Source organism: Dermacentor albipictus, unplaced genomic scaffold (genome assembly GCF_038994185.2).
Source record: "Dermacentor albipictus isolate Rhodes 1998 colony unplaced genomic scaffold, USDA_Dalb.pri_finalv2 scaffold_21, whole genome shotgun sequence".
Classification (NCBI taxonomy): domain Eukaryota; kingdom Metazoa; phylum Arthropoda; class Arachnida; order Ixodida; family Ixodidae; genus Dermacentor; species Dermacentor albipictus.
In genome coordinates, this window is record NW_027225575.1 from 834,426 (window position 1) to 854,342 (window position 19,917).

The window sequence follows — 19,917 nt, forward strand, 5'->3', positions numbered from 1 at the left end:
TAAGGGAAAACTCAGGGAATTTGCGCTTCTGTCAGGGAAAACTAGCTGTAATTTTATTGAAAGGGAAAGAAAGTCGCGGTAAAGCTGGCATGAGTAGGAGGAGTTGCCAGGGTTTAGTCAGCGACTGACTTTTCAGACGGCCCGATAATTCGGTCGGCTTCGTGGCACCACTATGTACCCCATAGAGCCTGTGTATAATAACGTCTGAAATTTCGGATGCAAGAACCCTTCGCCATCCGATTTTCCGGACTTTTTGCCGTCATGGCAGGTCCGAAGCGGCATTAATAAAACCACCACCATCACCGCCGCCGTTTCGATTACCTCGTCGCTCCTCGAATCGGCGCACTCGCATGCAGATCCGCTGGCAGTCGTAGCCACCACCGCAGCAACGCTAGGCATAGCTGCTTCTGCGTTCGCTATTAAGATTCTTGCCGTTCTGTGCCGTGTTTTTCATTGAAAAATTCACCGATGTCAGAAATGGCACTGACTCCGCCTTTGTGGTCCTCACGATTGGCTTTGAAGCTCGGAAAGCATGACGTGTTGCATAATGCTGGTTGCCGAAAGACAGCTTCGCCTCACAACTCAGTATTACGCGGTGAAGCGAGCGCAAATTATTGCGGTGAAGCTCAACAAGCATGGGAAGGAGCAATTGTCACGGGACACAGTATGTATCCCTTAATTAAACATGCGTGTACCCGCTGCCTTCTGTCACAGGATGAGCATCGATATGCATAATAATATGGCAGGCCTTCAGAGCTTTTTCTGATGTGATGTGGCAGTGAAAGACATGCAGTGCCGTACCAACTATTTCTAGAGTGTGTGTGTGTGTGTGGGGCGGGGGGGGGGGGGCACACTGCAGACGGTCTGACCTTTGACTTTCTCTGTGTCTATATATTGCCATTTATTATTACAATAAGTGAAATAGCCTGGAAATGCTTCTGCTATATGTCTATTTAACCGACAGGGATCTATTTATCAATCACACATGGTGAACCATGAGGGCCCGAAAAATGAGCTGAATTTATTTTTATCTCTTGCAACTATATAACATCTCAAAATGATACAGGGGCAAAAGGCAATGAGTGCACCTACAGTGGTCTCGAATCGCACCCAGTAGCAGCAGGACAGCCTACATAAAAAGGCACATTTGCTACAAAGAATTTAAATAATTCAGCAAAGAATTCTACTTGCTGTTTAAGTCTACAACATAAATGTATCGCTAGTTTAGGCAATAGTACTGTCGAGGTTATATGCAATGACGTACAATCAACATACATTACTTGTAATATTCACACACACACAAAAATGGACTCTCCATCCTGGCCCTGCGGCAGTGGATGTCCAGTGAAGCTGTTAAAAACCACCACTACAACTGCTGAGGAGGGGTATGCAATGCTTTAGTGCTTTATGACGCCCCCCCTCCCCCCCAACTCTTGCCACCACTCAATTTTCACTAGATTTGATATCTGTTGAGTTCACAGTTATTCCAGGGCAATTGGATAAATACTTTGTTCGCAAAACACATTCATAAAGCTATGAATAGCTTACATGCGTAATATACTAAAAATATCATAATTAGTTCTCTATCTTTGAAGTTAGCGTTTTTTTTTTTGCCAAATATAAACAAAATGTATTGTTTAGTTCATATAGGACATCACTGAAACAAAGAGAGAAGTTGTTATGACGCATGAAAGTAGGGAAAGAAAAATGATGGCTCATCATTATTTACGCTTTTAACTGGACCAGGAACATAAAAATTTTGTCACACATTGCAGTTACAATGGCCCGCCTCCACATTCCACGAAATATGAACCTTGTAGTGATGCGAAGCGCCGAATGATAAGACTATGCATTGACGGGGAACCACGGAACGGAACTTTATTCTGATGGCAATTGCTTATATACAACTGATATAATTGACAGCACCCCCTATACGTAACACATTCCCCCCTCATAAAAAGAAAGGAAATAAAATCAATCCACTTTAGTGCACTCACTTCACATCACATGACACGAACGATGTTCTTACAGCCAAGTAAGCTCGTAGTCTCGATATCGCACTGGCACTCTTCTTGTTCGTTCCGGCCTGGTGCGAGGTGATGCTGTGGTTGTGGCCAACTGCTACCGAGAATTGTCCTGTTGATAGGGAATCTCTAGACTCTCCGTTACTGTGGGCTGTGCACCGTCAGAATGGTTGGCACTTCCCTGGATGTCTTCTGATGGCACCATTTCAGATTGATTCTCGACGGTAGTAGGGGTATTTTGCTCCGCCATCTTCCCTATGTGAAGATCCAGGTCGCAGGAAAACCCTGAGGCTGCACTGTGTTGCGCTGTAACTGCGTCAGCTAGTGCTTGTGCCTGCCCTGTCCCTACTTTACTAATTATACTGTTAATTTTGATGCGTTCCGTTTCATACCGTTTGCCAGCAAAAACGAATTCGTGCCCACTTGTCTCTTCACCTGGATCGGCAAAGAAAACTTGTGTTTTGTCTTTGGTCCGCCTTGCTTTGTTTTTACGAAATCTCCTGGCTCAATGGTAGACGCTCCGGCACCTCGTTTTTCATCGGTGTACTTTTTTGTTCGTTGTTGTTGCTCCTTAACGCGCTGTTTCAACTTTTCTATGGCGACACGCGGCTCCTCAAAAAATTCCCTTTCTGCGAGGCCAACAACGTCCAATCTTGTTCTGGGTCTTCTTCCATGCAGTAGGTAAGCCGGTGACGCTCCTGTGGTTGCATGTGGGGTGGCCCTGTAAACACCCAGGTAGTCCCAGATTGCCTCCTTCAGTGGTCTTCGTTCCAATGCCGCAACCTGAATATATTACTTGTGAACGCGGTTGAACCTTTCAATCTGACCATTGCATTGCGGGTAATACAATGTTGTAACGCAATGCTGGATTCCCTGATCTCTAAAAACTGCTCAAAACATGTCAACATAAACTGACGCCCATTGTCAGTCGCAATGCTTTTCGGGTACCCTTCTCTCGCAAAAAGTTCCAAAAGCACTTTCACTACTGCCTGTGCAGTGATTGTGGACACAAATGCCACCTCGGGCCACTTACTGTGGTAATCAATAATAGTGATTGCAAACCTGCACTCCGGAGGGGCTTGCTCCATCGGCCCAACGATGTCGATTCCAAGCTTTTCCCACGGCTTCTCGGGCCACTTTACTGGCTCCAATGGGGCCATTACGGTTTTTGCAGATTTATCTGATGCTTTGCAGATAGCACTATTCCTAACCAGCGATTCAACATCACTGTCCATTCCGGGCCACCAGTACTGTTTGCTCAACCGTTGTTTGGTCCTTACAATGCCTGGATGCGATTCATGTGCCATCATGACCAGCCTGGAAGTGAGTGTCGATGGGGGAACGACCCGTGCAGCGCAAAACAGTAGCCTGTCTATCACCGACAGCTCTTCTTTTATACGAAAAAACAACCTTCATTTTCCAGCTAAACAACCCCTTTCCGGCCATCTGGACATAACATGCTGTGCCACCTCATTTAGTAATGAATCCTCAGCCGTTGCTGCTTGCAACTCACTCTTAGTGATCATGCTGCAAACCACAGCAACTACTTCCTCCACTGGTTTGTCCTCTGCAGAGGTCAAAGGTAACCTAGAAAGTGCATCCGCAACGACATTGGTGTTCCCCTTTGTGTACTGCATAGTGAAGTTGTATCTCAAAAGTCTAGCACACCAGCGTTCAATATGCAGTGGGCGTCTTCCAACCCCATTTGTGGACAGCAGTGTCACCAAAGCCTGATGATCAGTTCGTAAGACAAACTTGCGGCCCCACAGATAAACGGGCCAATGTTCACACGCCCATAAACATGCCAGCGCCTCTCGTTCCCCAGTAGACTACTTGCATTCTGTTGGAGTTAGTGTCCTCGAAGTGAATGCCACTGTACGTACTTCTCCATCGACTATCTGCTGTAGCACAGCTCCCAGTCCATATGCCGAGGCGTCAGTGGTCACTTGTAGAGGCAAAGACTCGTTGAACATAGCCACCACCCCACATGATGACAGCATCTCCTTGATCCTGCAAAAGCTCTCCTCGGTGCTCTGATCCCACATGAACTTCCGTCCTTTACGAAGAAGTCGTCGCAGCGGCTCCACCACCTCTGCATAATTGGGAAGAAAATGGGAGTAATAGCCTACAAGTCCAAGGAAAGAATGCAGCGAGACTACATCGGCAGGCGTTTGTGCTTTAATCACAGCATCCACCTTTGACTTGAGTGGGGCAAGACCACTTGCACTCACACGATGACCCAAAAAGGAGAGTTCCTTGACAGCGAACAAGCATTTCTGATTTAGCTGCAGCCCCGCCTCAGCGATCCGATACAATACCTCACGAAGGTTACGGTTGTGCTCATTCTTAATTAGTCTTTCCAAAGACTATGATGTCGTCGATATAAAACAACACGCCCTTGCAGCCTTTCAAGATTTCTTGATCATTCGCTGAAACGCGACTGGTGCCGATGCGAGGCCAAAACACACTCTGCGGAACCTAAATAAGCCTTCATGCGTAATAAACGTCGTTAATTCGCAACTCTCTTCGGCTAATTCCCCTTGATGGTAGGCTGCAGCAAGATCCAGTTTCGAGAACCATGCTGCTCCTCTCAGCGCGTGCAACAGTTCCTCCGTGTGCAGCAAAGGGAATCCATCAATGACTACTGCTTTGTTCGGCTCGCGCAAATCGACGCATAGACTAATAGTTCCATCTTTCTTCTGCACAACCACTATAGGAGACACCCATTCCGCAGCACTGACCTTTTCTATGATGCCTGCATCCAATAATCTTGCCAGTTCAGCCGCTACCTTGTTTCGCAGCGTCAGGGGCAAACGTTGAACCATCACTGCTACTGGTTTTACATCTGCGCGCCGCTTCACAGAATGTATGAAGTTTTTCACTAATCCCAACTTATCAGCGAAAAGAAAGGAAAACTCACATAATTCAGGAGGAAGCGACTGGGGGCTGACCGCGACTTGCAGACACTCCAGTGTAGAACCGATGATGTGCAATTGTAGCTGGTGGACCCCATCCAGTCCTAGTAATGCCATGCCTTGGGGAACAACGTAAAATCTAAGGCAAGCCGAGTTGTTCCCGCGTACAACTCTGGCTGTGAACCATCCCAAGACTGGAATTTTCTTCTGTGGAAAATCCCGCAGCGTCGCTGAAGCCACAGTCAAAGGAAAGCTGTTGGCGAACTTGGCTCGATAAACGTGGTTTGGCAAAATAGACACCAACGACCCAGTATCTACCAGCAACTGAAGTGGTTCGTTCTCAATAACGATGTCAACGATCAAAGTCCTTCGTTCCACTTGTCTGACCGCCAGCACAGTGAGCACGTCCTCCTCGCTAGCGCCGTCATTTCGGACCGTCCGCACATCCCGCTCCGCCGACCTGCCGCAGACTGCTCGAAAATATCCCATCCTGTGGCAATGGGAGCAGTGTTTCCCCCGTGCTTTGCATTCCTGTAAATTAGGAAGGTGCCTTGTAGAGCCAGACCGGTAACACTTGCGCACCGGCGTCATTGCCGCGTCGCTGTGTGGGCTTCTGCCTTGAGATACGTGCTGCACTGTGTCCGTTTGTGACGACCCTTGGTCATAGACCACAGCACCCTCCGCTGCCTGCTCGTAGGTCTGCAGCATTCCCACTGCCCCTGCGAGCGTAAGTTGTGACCCCTTCACGAGCAATTTCTGTCGCAACTCAGTGCTCTGTACTCAGTCAACAACCCTGTCTCGTAGAGCCGCTTCCAAGAATTGCCCAACGTCGCACGTCTTTGCTAACTGTCGGAGAGCACTGACGTACTCTCGTATCGGCTCATTCGGCAGTTGCCGACGTAACGTGAATCGACGTCACTCGACCAGCACGCTGACGGTGCTTTAGAACTGCCGCTCCAATAGGCCCAACGCCTCCGTGTAACTATCCCCTTCACTTGCCTCCGTCTTGTCTTTTCCTGCTGGTTTGCTTGTCTCCAGCCCGGCTTTTGTCGTGTCTGATGTTCCTGCCGGTTCTGGGCCCAATGTGCGAAAAACACGGCGTCCCTCGACCCCAAGACATTGCAGCAGAATGGCCTTTTTCTGTAATGGCGGTTGCGCGTCAAGGAAATTTGTGAAATCATCGCACCACTGCTCCCATGGAATTGTCGCATCTCCAGGAGTCTCCAGGAAAGGCGGTAATGGCAGTAGTCCGTATGCTGCCATCTCGTAGGTGACGACCCTTGGAACAGCACAAAGCCAGGTAAGGGAAAGCAGTTCGTCGCTAGCTCGCTAGCTTCGCCGACTGCGCATTTTGTAGTGACGCGATGCACCGAATGATAAGACAGGACTATGCATTGACGGGGAACCACGGAACGGAACTTTATTCTGATGGCGATGGCTTATATACAACTGATATAATTGACAGCGCCCCCTACACACAACAAACCTGTTGTAAACTACAGCTATGTCGAGACACTGGGAAGCATAGTTGATAGTTTCCATATCACACGCTCTAATGCTTGAATAAGAAAATTTTACAAAGGCTGTATTTGATCCAACCACTTCGCTCAGGAAGTTTCCGTTGGGCACCACCAATTTTCGCTAAATTTGGTCTTGGCGGCTTGTATAGTGCTGCCAGAACAGCGGGCTCAATTCTTCCGCTCTCGTTAGACATGCTCAAACACGCTGGAGTGCTTGCATACGTAATTTATTACGAAAGCCATCTATTGTGAACTTCACCTCCACACCACTCATTAATTTGTCCTTGCAGTCACCAAACCTAACGGAGCTGCCTTCTTTAGTTCAGTGAGCACACCAGCCGAAATTAATATGTCACGCATGACAAAGTAAGAACAAAAAATGAGGGTTCAATGATTATTCGTAACCCTTCACAATAACCCAGAAATATTAAAACAATGCGACACATTCCACTTGAATTGCTGCCTATTCCTTCAAAGTATAAAGTATCGTAACCTCTCTTGGGACAATAGCAGTAGCGTGATAATTTTAAACATTTGTTCACAATTTTTTTTATGCTGTATTTAATCAACACGCATTTACCATCGCACATAAGCTTGGCATATTGTTCCCCTTATGTTCGCACAATTTTATCTCAGTTGTTAGTGTAATTATGCAAGCGCAGCCGTCTAAGTCTTACATCGCTCGTAAAACAGACTAGTAAGGGTATGGACCACTTGCATACCTATTCTACTTGAAAATGCGCATTTAACCCATCCATTTGGAGCATTGCCTAGACCTTATTCATACCATGCCCCTAATTCCCCTAGAAATAAACAAGATGCCTTGTTTAGCTCACCGAGAACACCGGAGAAGCAAACTACGAATCTCGTAATATCCCCTTTAGTCACGGCATAACATTTGCGAACGCAACCTAATTTTGTCATTACTGTGTAGTGGTTACAAGGAATAGACAGTGAACATTAGGCTTTGAGTAAATTGCACATTCTGCTTTCTTAAGGTGCACCCATTCCACTTCTCAGTAAAATGTATCGCTTCAAACGACCGCTTTTACGAAAGCATTGCCCTCGTTGACGTCCCTTCAAAGAGGGTAATTGGGCCTTCGTGAAAGCAAAGCTGAGGGTTTGGGTAGTAATCGCAAAAGATTATTTCTCCCTTGTTGTAATGCTTGGGCCCAATAATTAACCTTTGCAAGTAATCTGAGTGGGTGATTCAATATATTTATTGAAGAAACGTAGCACGACTTACTGTACAATTAATGAATATATGTTACTATGTATTTACGATTGCTCACTACAAAATTCAGAGGCATTCTCCCGCCTTGACTTGCCTTCTATATAGAGTCTCCAGCACCTTGGGATAAAATTGATAGAAATAGCTCATCTTCGAAAATATTTGCTTCTGTATGCATCTCCTTTTTATTCGTATTTGAGGATGTCTCACTATGAGTTTTACGCATTTTTTCCCAATATATCTTTTTTCGCTGTGCATTTTACTAACTCCTCCCTTATGTTTTCTTTTTGAATAAAATAAACACTACCCCTTACTATTCAAGCTGGATTAAGTCGTTTTGTATTTTTTAGCATGCTTACTAGAGAGTGACACTATCGGATGACATAGTGCCAGCCCGTCTCTTGACATAAAACAAAGTTCTGTGTCACTCAGGGAATTTGGCAAAGGCACTCAGGGAAAACCTGGAAAATTCAGGGAATTTGAAAATGTCAACTTGGTTGACACCCTGATTTAGTTAGTAAGCGAATGTTTAAAAGTTCATATGGCCTATAAAACAACTATCCTTACTTTTTGTATAGCTGTCTCCTAATTTGCTATCACAATCGATGCTTTGTTTATCGAGTGAAACTGCTACTTTTTTTATTTATCGCAACTCGTGTATTGGGAGTAAATCTTTATTTTTCCAAATGAGAGAGAGGTGTATTTCTGTATGAAACAATGAGGTGATGGTACTTTAAAGGACTTTTCTTTCTTTTGGTCACAGAAAATTGGTGCCTATTACAATTGAGAGTGCGTCAGAATCAAGTAAATACGATAATGTCCGTTTGCAAATTTTTAACATAGTTCTTGGCTGTGCCACTTTAAAAATATCTGGTAATAGCTGTACTCAACTGCTGATTTTTAATTTGCTTAATGGTAGACTTGCAACTCTGTGCAATCAAAAGCGCAGATTCAGTGGTTGTAGCTTAGTCAGCTTTAACATGTTCCATAGCACAGTTGGACAGGAGAGATTGTGCACATTTAAAAAAAAAAACAAAAAAACCTGTTGTTGTCTTTCCTGTAACTTCGATTTAGTCACTTACTTCCTAGGGTGGAATAGTCACTACTTCTTAGGACGGAGTCTTGTTGACATGCCCCACTTCCCAGAACCCTTTCTTTCTTTTTCTTTTGCTCACTTGAAGCACGGTGAAAGTGCAATGCTTGTTGCAAGTTTAAATAGTAGAACTGGCACTATATGCCCACAAGGAGAGCTATTTTCTTATAAAGTTAACCTAATTAGTTTGTTAGTTTTGCTCGAATGCCTCATTGGTGCGTGTAAAGCTAGCTGCGCTATATTTATTGTCTATTTTAGAGTTCGAATCGAGACCATATCTCGTATATATAGATCTCTGTTGAACACTGTGCCAAAAGCTCAAATGGCTGTTCCACCACTGACAACGGGAAATCACTGACTATTTGTTGCTTCAGGGAAAATGATTCATTATGTTTGTTGGTAGGGAAGTATTGTTTCATTAGAATGAGGTAATAAGTGCATGTATTTCTAAGCAGCTTTTGGGGAAATCTTTTGTTCATTACACAATCCATGTCCGTTAGAACAGGTTTGCCTACAACATATTTTCAGGTATAACAGACTATCCTTCTTAGTTTGGTATGCCTATATTATCAATGCAACCAGTTCTGCTTTTAACGAACCTGGTTATAACGGACTGTCGGCTAAACAGGCAAATATTGGGGCATATTTTGCCTAGATGGTGTAAATTGTACAACGTACGTCGCTGCTGGGATACATGCGTGTGGCAGTGCGCTGCATGCAACTGTTTCCAGCCTGGCGGGATCTGCAAAAATGTATGTATTCTTAAACAACGAGTGCACTAGCAGCAAGCTTCCCACAATGGCGTGCTGTGCAACGCCTCGCCAGCGGGGCGTTTTCATCTCAACCACGTGAGTGGACCACTGCCGCCCACTGCTGTCAGCTCCAAATGCTGAGAGTTCTGCTAGACCTTCAAAAACAACTGCTGACAATTGCAAAATGCACCGTTTTGGGAACGCTTGATTTGTCATCGTGGCCTCCCGATTGCAAGGCCTCACTTGATGCAGTCGAGCCATCTCACATGTAGTGCAGTGGCGGGCAGACGAGGGCTCCAAGTTGAACTTGCCTTTCACCGTAGCTCTTGTTCATGCTGCAGATTTGACAATGATCATCGCTTGATGCGAAAGATAAAATTAAGACTGATTTGTACTACTGGCCACTGTTTTGCATGCAGAAAAACTGTAGCTAATATTTGCCATTGGCAGCGGTGACGTGCTTGGGCCTGGCGGCCGGTGCGGCAGCATGGGCTGGCCGGCTCCCCACCATTGTGCCGGCATTTAATCTTGCCGTTGTGCAGATGTATGTATGCTCTAGTATGGGGAAACAGCCACTTGTCAGCATTCAGGAAATTGGCGGAAAGGAAGACACCATGCTGCATGGTTGTGCGTTTACCGCGTAAGCCTGTTGATCTATAGTGACTTTAATTTCGATGTTCTTATTGTTTTTGCAGTCACTTAAGTGTCACACAGCGGTGTGTGTAAAGTTTTGCAATTTCTCAATTTACCGCAACACTAATTTTGGATAAAGGACTTCAGATACAATCGACTTTTTTTACTGGATCATCACGGTTCGTTATAACGAGTGTCGACTGTATCTGTTATTTCATTGGGATGTTTTATTGTATTTTCATTTAGTGCCTCACACCTGATCTTTCCTTGTTTGTTGCTGAAACTTATACTTGTGGGATACCTGCCAAGAGTGTGTGTGTGTGCGCGCGCGCGCGCAGCTGGTAAGGAAATAGCTTATGAGGCATATTTGTTGCACCGGTGACCCTATGTTATTGCACCATTTTTTATGGAAGCGGGGAGTGCTCATTTAAGCAGTTTTTGCCCTACAGGCTTTCTTTCGTGGAGTTTGCATCTAACGAAGCAATCCAGTGCACCGAAATCTACGAATACTCCCAGTCCCTGGCCAATGCAGGGTACATGCTGCCACACCTGCAGGCAAGTACTTTCCCCCCTCTACCTCTTCACTTGATTTCTGGGCATCTGATGCTGAAAATGTAAAGGGTTACACTGTATCATGTCCAATCTGACATTAGATTATTCACATATTATCTAGAAATGCGAGAATGCCCACTGCGATAGCTTAGTGGATATGGTGTTGCGCCACTGAACTCGAGGTTGCAGGTTCGATTCCACTTGTGGTGCCAGCATTTTGTTGAGGATGAAATGCAAAAACACTTGCATACTAAAATTTATGCACGCATTACAGAACCCTGGGTGGTCAAAATTAATCCGCAGACCCTACTGTGATTATGATGCCCCCACTACGGCGGGCCTCATAATTATGTTGTGATTTTCGCATATAAAACCCCAGAATTCATATAGAAGCATATGAATATTCTAAACTTGAATCAAATACTAGTGAATGTCTGTATATGGTGGTACTATGGGAGAGCTGGATTACTCTGCACATTTTTAGTAAATATTGCGAAGGACAAGCTTAGACCATGAATGATATGTTTAAGTTTCTGCTACACATAGTGCTGCTAAGCTTCATTTTTGCAATAAGTGGCTCAGATTTTGTAAAAGTACAAAAATTGTTCAAATATTGCATCCTGCATTAGAAAAATTTTGCCATTTTTATGCAAAATTCAGGATAAATCGTTGGGAGGGCAGGGGTTAACACTGTCATAAAATTGAGGAAATCTTTCTCAAGATAACGAGAATTTTAAGATAAACAAAATGTTTCTTATGCCAGCTGTTCATTGTGAATTTGGAACCCGGAAGGGCGAATCAAGCTTTCACAGCTTAAGAAGACTGTTACACCACGACTTAAAGTATACCACTATCTTCACTGGCCTCATGCAAAAGAACACAATCGGAGTGTGCACGGCCACACTTGTCTAGTGCAGATGCAGTTCACGGCTGATCTCACTGCTGCTCACGGCGCACACAAGTGATTCATGTGTCTTTTTTCTTCCTGGTAACGAGATTTTCTTGGCAAGTTGTAGTCCAGTTGACCTAGAGTAATTATAGAAATTACGCTTGTGTCTGTTTGCCAAGTTGTAGCTAGCTGTAAGGTTAATTGTGGTGCACTAGATTTTCTTGGGTGCTCACAATATACCTGTTCAGGCATGCCCAGTGCATTCATTCCATTTTCACTAATTCTATTTTTGTATTTATCAGTGCACATATCTGTTGAATTTAAATTTACTTTAAGTATGCATGTTGCTTTTTCTCTAACAATAAATTGCACATTTCATTCAAGGTATTATAATGCATGACATGTTTTGGCAAATGTGTTGTTGCAGGTCTACAAGTTTCTCCATGCCACAAGGCTTGCTGAATTCGGCTTCGCACAAGAGGTGGGTTCTTTCCTGCCTACCGTTCGAATAGTATGTGTTTAAATGCATCAAGGACAATTGACTCCTTCCTTGGTAATATTAGGATGTGGTTTCTTGAAAAGAGTGTTTGGTCATTTGTGTTCAGGGCAACTGCCTCATAGATGTTATGGGTTAAGGCAGGGCTTGAATTTTTTTTTAAATGTATTTTGAATACCTATGTTGCACTGAAAGCACAACAATGTGCTGAATGAGGCTGCTGCAATCAGTATCTACAGCTTGCAGGGTTGTGAGCAAAAGGTATTTTTGGTGCTTTAACGCTATCCTCATTTGTGCAGACAGACGAGTTAAATGCTGGTTTAGCATCTAGGAAAAACTTTTTTTGCATGCCGTCGTGGTGCTATTACTTCCCAGTGGTTGTTCTTGATACTTGTGCCTAAATCATGTACGTAACTAATGTCTTCTTTCCAGTCAACTAATTCCTCGTCTCCTATTGTGTACTTTGCAGAGTATGAGACACAGTGAAGATAGTGACATGGTTTGTGGCGTATGTCTCAAGGTTCATATATGTGGGAGTTGATTTTTGAAAAAAAAATAACTGAGCCACATTTTTCTGTGCATAACTTGTGCTGTTGTGCTTCTGCTCATCACATGTGCCTCTTGAGGGGAACATATATTGTATTTCCCGGTCTATAAGTCACACTTTTGTATGAATCGCACCACCCTCAAAATGGCAGTTCAAAAAAAAAAAGTGTATAAGTTGCATCGATGTATAAGATGCACCTGTTCGTTCGGGAAGCAATTAAAAAGAAATACAGTGACATTTCACTTCAGGAATGCGAGTCACGTGCAAGCATATTGGTGCCATTCCTTTAGAATTGTGATAGCGATAATACGGACACTCTAGGTGCATTTCTGCTGTTGTGGGCGTCACGATGTTCCGTATAAAGTTCAAGGAGGGTAACATTGTCCCCGCGTGCTGTAAGTGTGAGAGAAAGCGTGCCATGGGAAGTCCAATCGCACACCAGGGAGGAAAGCGAGAAAGCAGCTCAGGAGGGAGGGGGAGTGGCTTGTACTCTGGGAGCAACTGCGTAGTTTGCACAGCGGTGTATGGCATATCTTGAAAGCGACTTCAGATTCGGTCGACTCGTGGTCGGCCTGCCACCGCTTGCGTTGCTGCTCCGTCCTTCTCGCACGGCACTCGGCAACTCAATCACAGGAATAACCCAGTACATATAGCGCGCACACAACCTGTAGCAACTTCCAGAGGAGGTCAACCCAGTGCGCTTCGCGTGGCCATAGCATCCAATACAATTTTGACAGCAGTCTTAAGCAGTCGACTTAAAAACATAAGTCGCATCATTCTATAATACCCCTGTCAAGCGGGCAAGTTAAGTGCACTTACTGGGAGTGCACTTCGGGACCTTGAGTCACACTTTAGGCAACGCGCTTCTTAACGGGAAAACAGAGTGCACTCCCAGTAAAAAAAAAATGGCAACAGACTAAGAGCGCGTTTTTAAAGATGTAAATTAACAGGAGAAAGCTGCTAAAAAGCGATTGTTTTAAGTAGAATTATATATAAAAACAAACTTCATCAATTTGTCTCAACAAAAAACGAAGACGTTTTTATTATAAATCTGTTGCAAGTCAATGCTGGCCAAGACTAATGACTAGCAAATCCAAAACAACATGGCGGCGTGCGGCGAGGCGACAGTTGATCCTGCTAGAACAGAATATGAGCGAGTATATATGAGCAAAGACGGCGAGTTATATATTTAGCTACACTGCAAAATGCCACGCACATGGCTCAAAGCACGACCGGCATGGTCAGCATGCTTTCACACCAAAATAAACACGAACTGAATGAACATGGCGGCGGCGCAGTGCCGCATCATTCTGGCGCCGTTAGTTGCGTACATGATAAATTCGTTTCTTTGTGCTGTTTCGCTTCTCGTTAAACACAAATTATATTGTTAAAAGCTGTTCACTAACTGAAATGAACTTTTGTGTCCTTTTTTCATGCATTACATTTTGCGTCGTTGAAAGCGTTGGCGGCGAGGCTAGGCAATCCTTCAAACCGTTGGCGGCGAGGCTACGTACTTGGCCAGCAAAGTGCGTTCCGTGAATGTACTCCGACTTAAGTGCACTCATCTGAGAGTACACTCCGCTGCGACGTTAAGATTTGGGAAAGTGCACTTAAAAACCGAGTGCACTCGCCGTAAGTGCACTTAACTTGCCCGCTTGACAGGGGTATAAGACGCACCAACAAAAAATTAAGAACACCACCATTACTTACACACCAGAAAATAGGATAGGCAAAACCTGAATAGTAAAAATTGATGCTTCTTGCAAGTTTTTTGTTTTAGATTGTGTCAAGACAAAGTCCAAGATCATGGCCTTGACAATGCCAAAAGCAGTGACGCCTGTGTTGGTGAAATTTGCTCTTGTTTGTTTCTACTCTGCCTTTTTAGTTATGGTGGGCTTGCATTGTTGACTGTCCATTGAAAGCAGGTGCAAGCAGTTCTTTTTTTTTTTGTTTGCATAGTGTTCAGACAAACGCCTGGCATGCTTACTAGATGGGACTGCAGGCAAGTGCAGCTGATATTCGTAATGGAGTGAAGGGGAGGCCTGCTACTTTTCTTTATTGGCACGATTTGTTTTACATTGTGGCCTGGGTACAGTGTTGCCTCTTGTGTTCATGCAAGTGGTCACTCGGATCCTCTTTGTGTCCTTTTTCAGGGAGTCATAGATTGCTGTAAATGCACATTGCAAGGAAAGGAAACAGGGCTGTCTAAAAAAAATTGGAAAAAAAAAAGTCAGAAGATGTTTTGACTTCCACATGAAAGGCTTGTTCACAACAAGGTCTCTCTGTGAACAAGGCTTTCACATGGAAATGGGGACATCTGTTTAAATGTTCTAACTACACATTTCTGGTCCATGTTTCATTTTCTTTATAATATGAGTTTCCTTTCCTAACTAGAGAGGCTGCCCAGTTGTCAATATCATGGTTGTAAGCACATTGTCTTGCTTGGATTTAAGAGCAGGCAAACAAGCACCATCTTGACGGGTGTTGTTGCAGGCACTACACTATTGCGAGGTCCTAGCGGAGGCAATGGTTCGGCAGTGTGAATCGGCACAGCTGGCAGCCCAGACCTATGAGCTGGCAAGCCGCCTCAAGTACCACGATCCTCACTTCAGCCAAGGTCAAGGCGAGCTGGAGGAACTGGGTGAACCCCTGTGGCTTTCCAACTTTGCCCAGCTGCTTCAGCAGCTACGTGGCAACAGCAACATGTCTCAGGTACAAGATCAAAAGTAGTAGCCAGCAGCCATAAAAAAATGTATGGTATACAGTCACTAGCTAATAATATGGACTTGGCAGTGCTCACCTGAAAGCTTGAAAAATTGGGAGTCTGAAATAACCGATAGTGTACAAGCAGGAAATACCAATCATTTTCATACATTCTCTCATATTAACCACTGCCCTCAGTAATGTCACTTGATCTTGAAGGTATATGAAAAAAAAATTTTTTAAAAATAATAATGGGCCAGAAAATAGGTGTCTTGATTCCACAACCGCCCAGAAAAGTTTGTTAATGCGTTGCTGCATGCACATATGCTTGCATGTGACCGAGTCAATCTGTAGTTTGACGATTACAATGCTGTCATTGCAGATAAGCACACTCAATGCACACAACAAAACTCTGTTCACTAGCAACTTGCAACAGAGGTTGGCCACGCTCCTCGCTTCATCGTTGTCCTCATTGGAGCAGTCATCAAGACCACATGGAGTCTGTGCCATTTGAAGCTGCTTGATGTTTGCGAGGGACAAGCATTTGTTACTGCAGACAATGATGTTGTTCGAGGCCTTGTAGCTGTTCAAACATGTAAAGGAAAAGACGCTGATCAAGCAGGACATCCACGACAAACATGCAAAATCGGCCTTGAAAACTTAACAGGGGCCGTATTCTGTAGCGGTTCGCTTTGGAACCGGTTCGGTCTGGCCGTTACGTCTGGATTACGTCACTCGGAGAAAGAGTGGAACGGGGCGGCGTGAGGGGAACCAATCAAGGAGCGGCGGACTGCCGGAAGATCACGTCATAATTTTTGTTTGTACTTGGGGGACGGTATAGCAATTGAAGGATGTTGCTAGTTTGTTAAAAAACATTGGTTTGTATAGAACACTTGCAAATATAATTTTCAGTAATAAATGTGAGCTTGCGGCACAGTCCGCTACTGGGAGTTGTAATTTTATTTCTGTTGTTTTCTTATTCAGTCGCTAGGTGGTCTGCCATACGTTATGCAAACAACTTGCTTTGCTTTGTTTACGTTTTGGACTTGTTCGCACGCCGAAACCGAAACGATGTCGTCGCACATGGACAGGCGGCTGGGTCCTCATGTTTCAACGAGGCAGCGCGAAATACTTGTTTCATTTGTCGAGGAGCACCCCTACCTAGCAAATGCGTCGTGTGTGTTGGGCCAGCAGCTGACGGCGGCTTTCTGTTGCGCCGTGGAGAGGGAATCTAACCCATCCTTTTTCTTTGCCCACAACCATGATGGCCTTGGCGACGGCTGTAATGATCCGGCTGACTGAAGGCTGCGACAGTGCAATCGCTTCTTCATTCCCGACTCACTGTTGAAAACTCTCAGTGGCAAAAAACCGCAGCGTGCATAGCACTTTCATCGTAGTGTCGACACCACGAAATCTTTGAGGTCCGAGGTGTTCTTCCAGCTCATCGCAAAGACGTCGCACTATGTCTTTGGAGAGCCTAAAATGCCTTTGAAACTCTTCTTCCGCCATGCCGAACGCGTCGCGTCGTTGCCTCTCGTCGCGTCGCTGTCTTTCGGCGCTCGCCAGTAACACAACCAAAGGAGCCTCCATTGCCGTCTCTGTCTCGTCTCATCTAGGTGCCGGCTCGTCAGCTGGCGCGAGACTAGCCGGCAGCCACGGTTGCCCTAGCAACCCTCGACATCATGCTCGCCACCGCGCGCGACCCTCGAGCGAACAACTTCTCCGCGGTTCCTCTCGTAGCAGGGAACCGGTTCCTTTCCAGATGATTGACAACCTGTGTGATGTCAACAAAATTTGTCGTCCCGCCCACCAGGGATGACGACAACGAAGCGCCGACCAATGGCAACAGCCAGACCGAACCGGTTCCAAAGTGAACCGCTACAGAATACGGCCCCAGTTTGGCTTGTCCTGTGGCTAGCAGTTTGCTCCCAAGTGTGGGCACGGTTGGTAAATACAGTTAAACCTTGATATAATGAAGTGGGCAAAACTGGCAATTTGTTTTGTTATACCGAAGTTTTGTTGTATTGAATTATGACATTTATGCAATTAACTACAATCACCGATCGATTTCTCTTACACGGAAAGGTGCCACAGAATTTTCCGAATTGTAGGGTAGTCGAATAAAGCAAATTTGAATGAGAAAACAATTCATTTTGATGAATTTAGGATGTGTCAATAAATGATATGGTTTCATACCACGTCGATGATATGTTCACGTTGGCGGTACGAATTAAGTGAAGCCAGCCATGCTTTCGCGTGCACTCCGCCCTTGCGGCTGATAGCGTCGCCGCACTGGGACAACGCTATAATAAAAAGCACTGGCAGCGGGGAGCGAATGGTTCATCTGCCTCTCGCTCCAACGGGTCACCGAAACTCGAGATTACGCAACCTCCTCTACTAAACGCGCGGAAAGACAGCTTACAGCTTACGTGATGCCATGCGTACGTGCATGTGCACGCGTACGTATACGTGTACGTGCAGCGCGGCACGCGTACGTGCTACGCTTACGTGCCAGAAATTGCAATGCATGTCAACTCCCTCATCCGCCCCTCATGCGCGCATGATCACGTTTCGGTGAGCTCGCTCCCCTCCCCCTTTACCTTTTCTCGCGAGGGAAGGCGGCACATGTGAAGCCACTATCTTGTCTCACCCTCACACAATGCCGCGATAGGATCTTATCGCACTTAGACTTTATACGGAACATGATGTGGCTCCACTTCAGCAGTCGCTCTTGCAGCGCCACCTGCGATTTTAGAGGTTCATCTGCAAGCAGCCCTTTTGTAATTCAATCATTTGACCATCTGCGTCTGCGGAAGTTTCCATTTATCATCGCGGCATTTCCTTGCAGCGTGAAATTCTGTTATATTGAAATCGCATACAAACACACTTCGTTATATTGAGGTTCTAAATAAATGGTGTCCTATGGACAAGAGGTTACTAAAAGTTAAATAATTCATTAAATCAAGAATTTCGTTGTATTGAAGTTCACTATATCGTGATTTAACTGTACTGGATCGATTAGTGCTTCGCTGCTTCTGGTTTCTAGAAAGTGCCGGCAATGTATAAAAACGGAAACATTGGCTTTCGGCTTATCTCAGTGGATGAATTAGCATATGGTCACGCAATGTGGGGATCGAGGTGCCTTCCCGCACCTCGTCCCCCAGCTCGCACATTGTGCTTAGCTCAATCTCCAGGAACTGCTGCCATAACAGCAACGTGGTGCACACGGCAGGAGCAAGTGTCACCGGAACGCGCCCTGATTGGTCTCCTGAGTGGCGGTCCCCTGACACCCTGTCCACCCGAGCTCTCTTTCGCTGAAGGCTTCATCACCGCAGCAGATGCTCACAGGCCTGCAACGAGTTGGTTACTTGGGACCTTTGCTCCCGCGACTTCTCGTTCTTGCGCTTCGTGGACCACTTCCCGGTTAGCCCTAGTGCAGCAGGTGCGCATAGTCGATTGGTCTTGAGGTGAGCCTTCATCCGTAAGCACCTTGACTGTTGCACTGTGCTCTATCTTGGGTGAATAAACCTATGTTTGTTGGCGACCTGACTCTGGAGCTTTCTCTGCGCCGCATCGGAGAGTCAGCAAACCCTGCTGTAGTGCCTTTGTGCATTGTGGAGGGGAGGAACGTCATGCCCTTTCCTGACCGTCACTCGTAGGGTGAGCCTCGTGCAAACCCATCTCCACAACAAGTGGAGTCTGAAATATAGAATGGCGAGCTGCATGGCATTTAAAAAGTTGGTCATCCCCATACGTTATGTCTATGGAACGAGTGGCAATGCTGCAAAACTGTCAGAATAATCGAGCGTCTTGAAATTAATTGGTGTCTGAATTACTGGTCGGTCACTGTATTCGAACCACAGCATACATGACCAGAGGTGATGCTAGGTGCTGTGCTGGTGTTCCTTGGGCCCCACTGGTGTTCTAAAGCTCTTGAATGTGGGAATGACAGCTGTTCAACCTTTCCAAGGCTTTGGAACACTATAGATGCAATGGAACACATTCAGGATTGCACTTCAGACTTGACACCTTTTGTGCCTGTGGTGTGTGTAGGGTGTGGCATAAGGGGTAGAAGTGCTCTCATCACCAGTAAGCTGACTGCGGTATTTTGTATGCTTCTGTGAACATTTGTTATTTGGGTAGCCTACTTCTAGGAAATTACAGTGGAATCTCTATAAACAAATTGCTTAAATAAAACACCATCCTCTTGGTTGGTTGGTTTTGTATTCATGCAATTGTGTTCATCTTTGTCGTTCAGTAAATGGAATTCCTGATTAACAGAACCAATTTTCTTGGTCCCTTGAGGTTCTGTTTAAAGAAAGTACACTATATAGCTGTTGTGCTGGAAGCTGTCATAGATGACTTGGTGCCATTTGTGCACTGCGAACTGCAGAAGCTTTTAAGAAATGTGAGGGCAGTACTCACAGGCAGTGCAGTAATCCTGCAACTGGTAAATGCGGTGTGCAAACGCAACATTATACAGTCGCCGACCGATAAGTCAGACAGCAATAATCCGAACATACTCGGTAATTCGGACAGCTTTGCAGCACCGCCACTGGCCC

The 19,917-nt window shown here is 45.3% G+C and overlaps 1 protein-coding gene across 11 annotated transcripts in view; it reads left to right on the forward strand.

Moving 5' to 3' along the window:
• LOC139052300 (protein transport protein Sec16B-like) overlaps positions 1 to 19,917 on the forward strand; it is a 492,173-nt gene that overhangs the window by 305,959 nt on the left and 166,297 nt on the right. For 10 of the 11 annotated variants that reach the window (XR_011509833.1, XM_070529379.1, XM_070529385.1 and 7 more), the window contains 3 exons: positions 10,618 to 10,723; positions 12,037 to 12,090; positions 15,146 to 15,364. Coding sequence is in view for 10 of the 11 variants with exons in the window: in XM_070529379.1 (XP_070385480.1) it covers positions 10,618 to 10,723; positions 12,037 to 12,090; positions 15,146 to 15,364 (379 nt within the window). In the remaining variant the exon portion in view is untranslated. Of the gene's footprint in view, positions 1 to 10,617; positions 10,724 to 12,036; positions 12,091 to 15,145; positions 15,365 to 18,587; positions 18,837 to 19,917 lie in introns of those variants that run through there. The other variant, XM_070529389.1, reaches the window with a different exon arrangement.